This window comes from Sinocyclocheilus grahami, unplaced genomic scaffold (assembly GCF_001515645.1).
Source record: "Sinocyclocheilus grahami isolate Dianchi unplaced genomic scaffold, SAMN03320097.WGS_v1.1 scaffold172.1, whole genome shotgun sequence".
Classification (NCBI taxonomy): Eukaryota; Metazoa; Chordata; class Actinopteri; order Cypriniformes; family Cyprinidae; genus Sinocyclocheilus; species Sinocyclocheilus grahami.
Window position 1 is genome coordinate 1,289,675 of NW_015505351.1, and position 12,525 is coordinate 1,302,199.

A 12,525-nucleotide genomic window follows, 5' to 3' on the forward strand; every position below is an offset into this window, starting at 1 on the left:
GATTATAATGACTTATACTGTCTTTTTACGTGTTGCATCGCGCCACATAAACATAAAACCATGTCTGCATTTGTGATCGGAGAAATGACAAACAACAAGTGCTACTCTACACTGCTCAAAACTCACGTTTGAATCATCAGTGGCAAATTCTTTTTAATCAGTGGCAAGTCCTCCATAAAATGCGCTGCACACATCTGAATATTTGGGTTGAACTGTTCTGGAACAGTGTTGTAAATACAACTTAACCACTGATTTCTAGTCGTGTCCTCTTTTGGAAGGCCAAACAAAGTAGTCTCACTTTCACAACGAAACACACAGCGGGCTAGAGTGAGCGGAGGCCGGAGGCTTAGAGTGAGCGGTGGCGGGCTTGAGAACGTTGAGGCCGGCGGATTCGACGGAGGAGCGTCCGGCGGGCATGGCTGACTCTTAACTTTTATAAAGAATATCTCTTTGGATTTGAGACTTTAGTCTTTGCAACTTTACAGATCTTCTTTATGCACCAAGAGCATGTAACACTCCAAAGAGAAAGGAAAAATTTAAATCGCATCATATGACCCCTTTAAAGCTGATACTTTGTTTATTAAAAGGTAACAGAGCACAAAAGCTTATTGCGATTATTGGACGGCAAGTGCGCTACAAATAATATGGAATTCACGCATTAATAAAACACAGCATATAGATTAGATCTTGATAACAGGAGCCATAGTATCGATTATAAATGAGAACTGTTAACGATATTGCCAATTTCCTCACAGTTGATAGCTTTACCTGTTGTAGTTTGTTCAAGTTGTGCATAGAATAGACACTGCTTTTCTGCACTTTTACTTCACACATCTCCGTTATTTTCGATCTCTCTCATGCTGCACAGCTGTGTTCACCACAGAAGTTTCACCACAGGACTGTTTTTCACTAAAACTTTGATGCACATTGTCTCAGTTTATTACGTCAAAAATCCTCTATTGTGTGGTGTCATTACCCGCCCCCCTTGAAGATCAAGTTAATTTTATTTAATTATATTTTCTCTATAGCGCCAGATTACAAAAGAAGTCATTTAAAGTTACCTTTCCGATAGAACAGGTATATATCTTGTTCTTTTATTAAACAAACTAAATAGCCTTAAGTTATTGGTCGCGCTCTCTTTATCACGCACTGTGGAGTACCGCCCCGACGCGCGCGCGCGCGCACACACACACACACAAGTGACCACACTCCCACTCCCACTAGTATTTGTAAATATTACGCCGCAAAACGACTATTTAAATATAAATGCTGCGTGTATCTGTGTTAATGAATGGCGCAGACGCGCGGTTTTGTGTAGTACTCGTACTGAAACGCTCGTGACGCTTCCGGTGATATTAACTTCTGTCGTCTCACTAATGAGGACATAAATACATGAACAACATCTCCAGAACTGCTCTGAGAGTCACTTCATGAGAATTTGACCGTTTCATCTGAGTAAAACTATCATCATTTCACATACACACAGAAATGCAAAGGCATTCACGGCAACCCATCAAAATAAAAGTTGGGTTTAACTTGAAGGCATTGTGGCAGAAATAGATTACTATTGTTCAGTAGAATGTACGTAACAGACTGCTAATACTACTACTAAAATTATTAAAACCTGATTTTTAAGGAATAGGAATAAGCATTCAATATTCTTCAATGTTTTAATTGTAATATAAAATTACCTTTATTTTCCAAAAAATGCAATTTGTTTTATTTTCATTACTTAAAAGATTTCATTACTTTTATTTTATGCCTTCAAAAATGTAAATACACAACACAGAATTTCTGAGCAAAAAATCATAAGGCTATTGTAAGAATCAATTAAACTTGTTTTTATGCTTTCAAATAATTAGACATGCTAAATCAGAATTTGGTAACAATAAAACATAAGGTTGGAAAAAATAAAACATTTCATAGGGCCCTAAACATGTAATTTTTGTTAAACTTTTAATACATTGATGTTAAATTGTTTAGGTTTCATGATTTTAATTAATCAGACATGCTTCTTGATTAATACAATTTAATTTAACCATTAAAAATGATTTTTTTTTCTTTCTACATGTTATTTTAAGGGTTTTTCCATTGTTTTAGTTTTAGTATAACATTATAATACCATTCATTTAATTTAAAGAAGAAACCAATCCGATATATAGTTGACATTTGAGGCTTAATACTATGGAAAAGCACTAAAAGTTTTTCAGTTAGAGTGTTTTCAGCTTGTTTATTTTCATATAAAAGTACAGCATGCAGTTGCACCAGACAATGGTATAAACATCATTCAATGTAAATTGTGATAATCGTAATTAATAATTGCAATTACAATTTCAAGGGAATAATCGACATTTATGATTTTTGTCATAATCGTCCAGCCCTTAATATCATATATCACCCAGCCCTAATTCGGATGTAAAATTTTGCATACTTTGTCTAAGTTTGAGTTTTAATTTGACAACCCTAGATAGGTGGATGCTTGCTTACTGGTCCAAACTTTACTATAAAAATGGAAAACTATGCTTGTATCGTATGTAAGGAACAGACCAACTAAGATGCGCTCAGCTTTTTTACATCCAACCCCTGTTGCAGTTATCTGGTCGGCCCTTTCCTGCCAGCCAAATGGAAAATGCTGAGGGTCAATTTCTACTCATAACACGCTAAGCTGTCTAAAATCGGTACCCACATCCACTGCCTTTCGGAAGGTCATATTACGCCCCATAATGGGATATCCTTTCTGCGAATATGCACATATGCACACAGAACTACTATCAGCAGGGCCATGTTCACAATGAGTTTCCTCCTTCCTGTTATTGAATTCAACAGACCAAAGAGCAGCAAGTTCCGGACAACTGCCAGGAGGCACTGAAGGAAACAGAAACAGTCAAGGCTCTCCTCTTACAGCTCAAACACAAAGCACAGATCATTATACATCTACATACATCTACAACTTACCACCACAGGGCAGTAAATGAAACCAAACTACACCCTATTGCAACATGAGCGTGAATGAGGGTCAATCACTGTGTTTACATACACTTAAGAAATAAGGTTTATTCTAGGGTTTTTGCAGAAAGCAAAAGCATTCTGAATCATCATGTAAATGTGAAATGTTCTCCTAAAGCCGTTTAATTAAAGAGATTCAGTCAAGAGAAAAATGCAGTCATTTCCTTCTGTCTTTCTTCTGTTGAAATAATATCATATATCACCCAGCCCTAATTCGGATGTAAAATTTTGCATACTTTGTCTAAGTTTGAGTTTTAATTTGACAACCCTAGATAGGTGGATGCTTGCTTACTGGTCCAAACTTTACTATAAAAATGGAAAACTATGCTTGTATCGTATGTAAGGAACAGACCAACTAAGATGCGCTCAGCTTTTTTACATCCAACCCCTGTTGCAGTTATCTGGTCGGCCCTTTCCTGCCAGCCAAATGGAAAATGCTGAGGGTCAATTTCTACTCATAACACGCTAAGCTGTCTAAAATCGGTACCCACATCCACTGCCTTTCGGAAGGTCATATTACGCCCCATAATGGGATATCCTTTCTGCGAATATGCACATATGCACACAGAACTACTATCAGCAGGGCCATGTTCACAATGAGTTTCCTCCTTCCTGTTATTGAATTCAACAGACCAAAGGGCAGCAAGTTCCGGACAACTGCCAGGAGGTATTGAAGGAAACAGAAACACAGAGCGAGTAAAAGTCAAGCCTCTCCTCTTGCAGCTCAAACACAAAACACAGATCATTATAAGTCTACATACATCTAACAACCACCACAGGGCAGTAAATGAAACCAAACTACACCCTTTTGTAACATGAGCTTGAATGAGGGTCAATCACTCGGTTTACATATACACTTAAGCAAATAGGCTTAGGAAATAAGGTGCATTTTTGCAGAAATCAAAAGCATTCATCATGTAAATGTGAAGTGTTTTCCTAATGCTGTTTAAGGAAATAACGAGATTTGAAAAATGCTTCCATTACTATGAAAGTCAATGGGTGCCATCAACTGTTTGGTCACCACATTCTTTAAAGTACCTTCTTTAAGAGAAAATGGTTTACTACTACACTTGGGTTTTTGTCAGAGAACAGTGCATGGGGCCATGTAAATGCAAGTAAAATTTGTACAGGTTTTTGAAGATAACATATAAGTAACAAAGCTAGAGATAGAGAGAAGGCTGCTTGTAGTGAACGCAAATGTGCGAACACAGCGCATGTGATTTTCTTTTTTTAGAAATCATGAAGGCAAAGACGTCATGCTCTTCATGAGTGCTACTGAAATCATGATTTTTTTTAAATCATGAAGACAAAGATGTCATGACACAGTGCTTCTGAAATCATTTTATTAGAAACATGATTATGATTTTATCAGAAAACAAAGCCAAAGATCTCATTATGGGACACAGCTGAGAGTTACTGAAATCATGATTTTTTTCCAGAAATCATTAGGTCAAAAATGCCATGAAGGGACACAACTGAACACTACCGAATTCATGATTTGACCAGAAATCAAAGCCAAAGATCTCATCACGGGATGTCGCTGAGCATTAAAGAAATCATAATTTTATCTGAAATCATGCAGCCAAAATCTCATTATGGGACACAGCTGAGTGTTACAAAAATCATAATTTTATCAGAAATCATAAAGATGTCATGAGATGGTATGTAGTAGAGTGCTACTGAATCATATAGCCAAATATTTCCTGGTTAGATGTAGCTGATCATTTGAACAGAAATCATAAAGCCAAAGATCTCATCACAGGACTTGTCTGAGCGCTACAGAAATCATGATTTTATCTGAAATCATGTAGCCAAAATCTCATTATGGGACACAGCTGAGTGCTACAAAAATCATAATTTTATCAGAAATCATAAAGATGTCATGAGATGGTATGTAGTAGAGTGCTACTGAATCATATAGCCAAATATTTCCTGGTTAGATGTAGCTGATCATTTGAACAGAAATCATAAAGCCAAAGATCTCATCACAGGACTTGGCTGAGCGCTACAGAAATCATGATTTTATCTGAAATCATGAAGCCAAAGAGCTCATGGGACACAACTGAGTGCTACAAAAATCATAATTTTATCAGATGAAGCCAAAAGATGTCATGAGATGGAATGTAGGTAAGACTTATCATCATACAGCAAAAGATCTCCTGGTGGGACGCAGCCGAGCGCTACCAAAATGATCATTTGATCAGAAATCATAAAGACAAAGATCTCATGATTGGACACTGCTAAGCACTGGCGAAATCATGAATTTGATCAGAAACTATAAAGCCAGAGACTTTATTATGGGACAATAGTTAAGCTCTACCGAAATTATGATTTGATCAGAAATCGTGAAGCCAAATATCTAATGATGAGATGCAGATGAGCACTAGTGAAATTATTTTTTATCAGAAATCACCGCTAGCCTACCGAAATCATGATTTCATCAGAAATCAGAAAGCCAAAGACAGCAAATCTTTACTGGAATAAAAAGCATTATCATAAAATCACGGTTTCTAATGAAATATGAAATACATGATGAAATGCAACTGCGCTGAAATCATCCAATTGTGAGGGTCATCGTGTTTTCTACTGAAATGATTCAAACACAGATCACATGAGGAGATAAACCTGAGCTCAGAGAGGAATATTAATATCCAACTCAACCCAGAGACTCATTTATTAACGCCACACCCACTCATATTTGATCAGCTTTCACTCTTCCGCAGCCGAAATGAGTTTGGAAAAGGAAATGGACTGTATACTGAAGAATCTAACCTGACAGAGACGTTCATTTGGCTAAACTAAAGCTATTTTGCTCGAAGCTTTCCACCTGTCGACACCTCCATAATATTCATAATGCAGCGAGACCGTCACTGGGCCTGTGCTGCTTCACCTCAGGTGTTTTTTTACATCTTATTTTATTAAGACAGACAGACAGATGCTTAGCGAATTCTAACAAATAATTCGCAAATAATGTCCCCCAGTCGTACACGATGAATGACAGGAAAACAGCGATCTGTGTCACTGACTGTGTGTGTGTGTGTGTGTGTGTGTGTGTGTGTGTGTGAAAGCAGTGTACAGTGTCAGTACAGCATCGGCGATCATTCATAAAATTCATCTGGAAAAACACGAATTCACATCAATACGATCAGCACTTTATTTGATAGATTCATCAGCATTGCCAATGACATAAAGTCCTGCTGAGCTGCATCTTTAGCAAACAAAGGCCTGCTTTCAATCCATCGGACAGGAGAAACATCACGTCGCCATCTGAACGGTAAATAAGAGCAGATGGTGCTCAACTCTCACCGTAGCGTCGGCCCCACGCACGCCGTGTCCGTGCTCTCGATCTCCTGTAATATTCGCTCATGTTCGGTGATAGTCTCCAAGCTCTCGCTGTCCGCCATGTTGGCTCTAATCGTCACAGTGTTCATTTGTGACAATGCCGACAGAGATGCAGTAACTCCAGTCCACCGATAGGTGGAGCTCCAGCAGCCGGCAGCTCGCGGGGTTTGCACTTTACAGGCCAGACATGAAGCTAGAGGTCACTGTTTTGTGATTATTGAGCTACGGATTGTGCAGAGCTAAATGTGACCCTGCACCACAAAACCAGTCATAAGGGTCAATTTTTTTTTATTTGAGGTTTATACATCCTCTGAAAGCTGAATAAATAAGTTGTCCTTTGACGTATGGTTTGTTAGGATAGGACAATATTTGGCTGAGATACAGCTGTTTGAAATCTGGGGGTGCAAAAAAATCTAAATATTGAGAAAATCGCCTTTAAAGTTGTGCAAATGAAGTCTTTAGCGATGCATATTACTAATCAAAAATTACGTTTTGATATATTTACGGTAGGAAATTTACTAAATATCTTCATGGAACATGATCTTTACTTAATAATCCTAATGATTTTTGGCATAAAAGAAAAATTGATAATTTTGACCCATACGATGTATTGTTGGCTATTGCTACAAATATACCCAAGCTACTTATGATTGCTTTTGTGCTCCAGGGTCACATATAAGTCGAATATTATAGGAAAGTGCACGTGGGTCTTTTCTCTTGACCTTGGATGGAAAACAATGGCACACATTTGAACATTATTAATGTTTTAAGATATATAGAGTAAAAAACATTGTTTTTATTTTGAAGTGAAAAAATAAAATTAGACCTCTGGGGTAAAAGGAATTGACACAGAAGGCCAAGAATGATGTGTTGTTACTAGTGTTATTAACTTATTATTATTATTTTATTTCTTTATTTATGTAATGCTTATTGTAAATCATGGGGTTATTATTCAATAATTCCATGAGTTAGATGTGCATTTTAGACAACTTAAATATTCATTCAAACCTATAGGTTAATTGAGTGAAAACATTCAATCTGAAGTCCCGGTGTTGCTATTATGACATATCTTCATATGTATATACACTACCAACATATTGAATCATTTGTATTACTTATACAATTTTTGTAATTGCTTAATTGTAATTACTTATACAGTATATTCACAGCATGTGAAAAAATATTACAAATATTTTTAAATACATTATTATTGTTTTATTTTTGTACAAATATTTTTGTAATTACTTACACATTCACAGTTTGTGAACATTAAAATAGTACATTTTTAAATATTTATTTTGTTTTATTTTTGTTATGTGTTTTTGTCACAATTATACTATTTAATTTAATTCTATAATTTTATTTAATATTATTGCATTTTATTTATTTGAATTATTAGTGTAATACCACTTTAATCGTTTTTGCTATTTGAATACCATATAGGCCTAAGTCTGTATTACATATAACTGTGGTAAAATAACAGGTTAAGGCATCCATCAAAAACACAATTATTTCATAACACATAAGTCACTCTACCTTAAAGTTGTTCCTAGGGGCAAATCTACTGACTCCAGTTCTGCAAAAACATTCCCGTACACCTTTCCTTCTCCTTTGTCCTCGTCTTGGGGACTTGTGGGAATCTTGAGACTGCTGCTGCTGCTGTACATGTCTGTTAGTCTGTGTTAGACTGGGAGAATCGTGCTTCCAGCAGGACATACACATACTACTCATGAGCAGACAACGGCAACTAAGGAAAAGGGACAGACCTTGTGATCTCTAGTACTTTGACTCCAACAAAACAGGCTTAGGTGCTGTCCTGTTAAATATTTCCCAATTGTGCTTCAAGATTTATCACACTACTGGACTGGGATCTGAATTTTATGGTACCTGGGTCACTATAAAAGACTCAGAAAATAACTAAAGACTACAAACTTAGCCATTACAGCATTACCAACTCTATTACAGCATGCCTTAAATATTTGCACTTGGATACTGCTCATGAAAATTGAGAAGTGAACAAAAAAATATATATTTACATAATAACTGTTTGATTACATGTAAGAGGAACCATCTTACAAATTACAGATTACAAAATACTGTTCTGTTTGCAAACTGATGTCTTAACAAATGGTTTCCTCTCTGCTTCAAAACAGCAAATAGGTTGTGACAGGAAACGAGATCAACACTTTTTACAAAAAAAGTTTGCGTTTGCTTTTATGTGTCTTTAGAAGCAACACATTTAACCTCTGTTTTATCTTGTTTTCACTATCAGTTTGCGACCATTCCTTTTTTATAACTATCATTACAAAAACAGTAATATTGCGAAATATTACAATTTAAAATAACTGTTTTCTATTTGAATATATTTGAAATGTAATTTATTCCTGTGATGCAACGCTGAACTTTCAGCTCTTTAGAAGCAACACATTTAACCTCTGTTTTATCTTGTTTTCACTATCAGTTTGCGACCATTCCTTTTTTATAACTATCATTACAAAAACAGTAATATTGCGAAATATTACAATTTAAAATAACTGTTTTCTATTTGAATATATTTTAAATGTAATTTATTCCTGTGATGCAACGCTGAACTTTCAGTAGCCATTACTCCGGTCTTCAGTGGCACATGATCCTTCAGAAATCATTCTAAAATGCTGATTTGCTCAAGAAACATTTATTAGAAATAATGGAAACTGTGCTGTATATTTTGTGGAGTCCAGGGCACAATCTTTTTAAAGGGGTCATATGATGTTGCTAAAAAGAACATTATTTTGTGTATTTGGTGTAATGAAATGTGTTTATGCGGTTTAAGGTTCAAAAAACACATTATTTTCCACATACTGTACATTATTGTTTCTCCTCTATGCCCCGCCTTTCTGAAACGCGTTGATTTTTACAAAGCTCATCGGTCTGAAAAGCGAGGTGTGCTGTGATTGGCCAGCTATCTAGTGAGTTGGGATTGGCTGAATACCCTAAGCGTGTGACGGAAATGTTACGCCCCTATCATATTGTGATGCCGTATCCTGGAGCGACGAGACAAAACCAGTAAAACCCATTATAAACGAGGCATTTGTTGCATCCAGTGGGGACAGCTGCACACATCTGAATATTTGGGTTGAACTGTTCTGGAACAGTGTTGTAAATACAACTTAACCACTGATTTCTAGTCGTGTCCTCTTTTGGAAGACCAAACAAAGTAGTTTCGATTTCACAACAAAACACAGTGTCTTCAAGACATGGCGGCGGCGGCAGCAACAATAAAACAGCGAGAATGAAAGTTATGCCTTCTTTCTTTGTGTGAACATTTGGGCAGCGTTATGCAAATCTTCCCACATAGTGAGGTAGACATGTGGGGGCGTGTTAGAACGAGCCGTTTTAGGTAGGCGTGGCTGACTCTTAACTTTTATAAAGAATATCTCTTTGGATTTGAGACTTTAGTCTTTGCAACTTTACAGATCTTCTTTATGCAGCAAGAGCTTGCAACACTCCAAAGAGAAAGAAAACATTTAAATCGCATCATATGACCCCTTTAATGCTCTGATGAATAGAAATTTCAAAAGGAAAAGCACTGCGTAGAAGCAGAACAAACATTTAAGGGGGAAAAAAAGGATTTGAGTCACTTTCCATAATGAGATCTTGTGTTAGACAAAAGCTAAATCTCATGACTTCATACATGTATGACAGGGATGTGACGTCACCAGTGTTGTTTTACACCACTTAGAATATATACACATCTGTTTTATGAACATCAAAAATGTTTTCTTTTACTCAGATGTCAGCTATCCATCCACAATATCAAGACAAGCATATAGTCTACTTTAAAGTGTAGCCCAGGATGTATTTCCATCCTCCCCACAAGATAATTAAACAGCTGCACCTGTGAGTCACAGTGAGTCACTGAGGCACACGTCAGAACGAATCAAAAAGGCACATGTGAGTCAGTGTACGGCCCGTCACAAAGGTTTGGGAACATTTAGCACTAAGTACAGGATCAGACAAGTGCAGTTTAATCTGGGCCGATCAAGAGTTGTGAAGCAGGGTGTGAAAGCATTATGGGTGCAAAATGTGCCCTGGCTTTTTAAGTCACATACATTTTTGTGCAATTCTGCAACAAAAAGACATTGTCAAAAAAGTTGATTACAAATGTTTAGAGGGAATGGGAATGGATTGTGTTGCTCCCAATTTTGAATTATTATTATTATTTTTTTTTAATTTCAACTGAACACCTTTAATTCAAAGTTGTGTTTGGCCAAGTCAGTAAACCAGTGAAACATTTCTGGTTTTGGTTCAGTATTTAGGTTGAGTTTAACCGCACAGTGTAGCCTGTTTTTCTCTCCTCAAATCATAATAATATAGCTTATTAAAAAGCATTTATTGCTAATAAATATTAATTAGATGCAATTATCATCATACTATTAAAAAAAACAAAGAACCACTCAAAGCTTTCCTTTTCAACTTATTGTTTAATGAATAAATACTATTTGATAATAATGCCTAATGAGAAATTGCTAGTAAACAAATAATTAAAAGTGCAAGTTTAACATTGAATTAAAAATGACATTTTGAAGTACAAAGACTGAAATTATTTTATTTACAACTTTGAAAAATCAGTTTTCACAGTGTATAGTCATAAACTCCCAATTCAGCAAAATGACATTATTGTATTTTATTAAAGTAGAAAGCATTGCATCTTTATTTTATGAGATTCATTTATTACTAATATTCTGCATGTGACATTGCTACTGCTTCCATTTGCAATCAGTAAAAAAATCAAAACTTTTATTTAAAAAGTTTAAAAAAATATTTAGAATTTAATTCATTCACTTCATCACAATAGTCTGTAAATGTTCAATTAAATTACGGTATAAAGCATTTTGGTCTGTTGATTATTTTTCCAGTCATACATTCAAATGTATATACAATATATCATCATTCACAACAGTGTATGTGTGTGTTTTTAAAGCATTGTTTAAAAAAGCACTTTGTGTTTCAGCCACTCCCACACTATAAAAGTGAACAAGAGGGACTGTAATTTGTTGAAATGAGTCACATGATGATTTCACATCTGGTCATCTTCTTGGAATGGTGGGTGGTCTCAACACAACCTTGACTGTGTCTCCTGTGACCTGCAATGTGAAAAGTCTACAGTTTAAGAATAAGTGAACGCAAACCTTCTTATAGTGCAGCTGTACTGATATGGAAGCATTTGGGCTGCTCACATATAAAGCATCACATTAACATTACAAGATAAACTGTTATATGCACGCATGATAATATAATCTCTGTCAGAATAAATGTAAGTAACTAACTTGATCTGTCCTCCAGGATCCTGTTGCTAAAGATGGTTTGACTGGAGGAACAGGAGGTGGAGTCGGCTTGATTCCCTATAATTACACAGACATTTTTCAAAGTTTTAACAAGTCCACAAACACAATGAATCTACATAAACATGTTATATATACTACTGAAATAGGTGTGGTCTATTTAAGACATGTAACAAACCAAAAATACAAGCCTTTACGAACTAGGGGATGAGTGAAAATCATTTTCAGTGGTAATGAACAGATGACTCAACTAATGGGTTTGGGTGAACTTGACCTAAGATGACCTGCAAAATATCTGTGTTGTATTTCGACTAAATAAAAAGACTAAACAGTAGCATGTTTTTATTTTGGAAATGGACAAAAGTTTTCAGTTTCAATATTACTCGAGTAAAGTACAAATTCTGTTCAATAAAATGTAAGTAATTAAGTCAAATCAGCCCTGATTTCCACAGCTTAAAGTTAGGAAACTATTGAAATAGTGTATCTATACTTGATAACTATTGACTAGCAAGCAAAGCTAATAATGTACTTACTCTAGCACTAATACAACTGTACTCATTTTTATATACTAATGTTTTATACTACTTTTATAGTGGATGTTTTGGGGCAGAATCCATTTCCATATTGCACAAACTGGCCAAAATTTATTTTGAAATATATAATAAATATAGCATGGATTAAGGACTTTTTTTTTTAAATAGAAAATATTTTTCATTTAATCTTTCAAATGCTAAAATATATTTCAAAATACATTCCAAACTTAAAATGCATTTTGGACAAATGCTTTTGTTTTTAAATAGATTTTAAAACTTTAAATATATCTAGATTGGAAATGTATATATATATATATATA

At 35.4% G+C, this 12,525-nt stretch overlaps 2 protein-coding genes across 2 annotated transcripts in view; both read right to left on the bottom strand.

Annotated features, from left to right (window-relative positions):
* The window catches only part of LOC107593515 (exocyst complex component 6-like), a 65,328-nt gene extending 58,857 nt beyond the window's left edge, over positions 1-6,471 (bottom strand). The window contains exon 1 of the mRNA XM_016283254.1: positions 6,313-6,471. Coding sequence (XP_016138740.1) covers positions 6,313-6,437 — 125 coding nt within the window. The 5' untranslated portion in view covers positions 6,438-6,471. The remainder of the gene's footprint in view (positions 1-6,312) is intronic.
* A 4,505-nt stretch (positions 6,472-10,976) lies between these two features.
* Positions 10,977-12,525, bottom strand: part of LOC107593516 (zinc metalloproteinase-disintegrin BlatH1-like) — a 15,777-nt gene continuing 14,228 nt past the window's right edge. The window contains 2 exon segments of the mRNA XM_016283255.1: positions 10,977-11,474; positions 11,658-11,732. Coding sequence (XP_016138741.1) covers positions 11,418-11,474; positions 11,658-11,732 — 132 coding nt within the window. The 3' untranslated portion in view covers positions 10,977-11,417.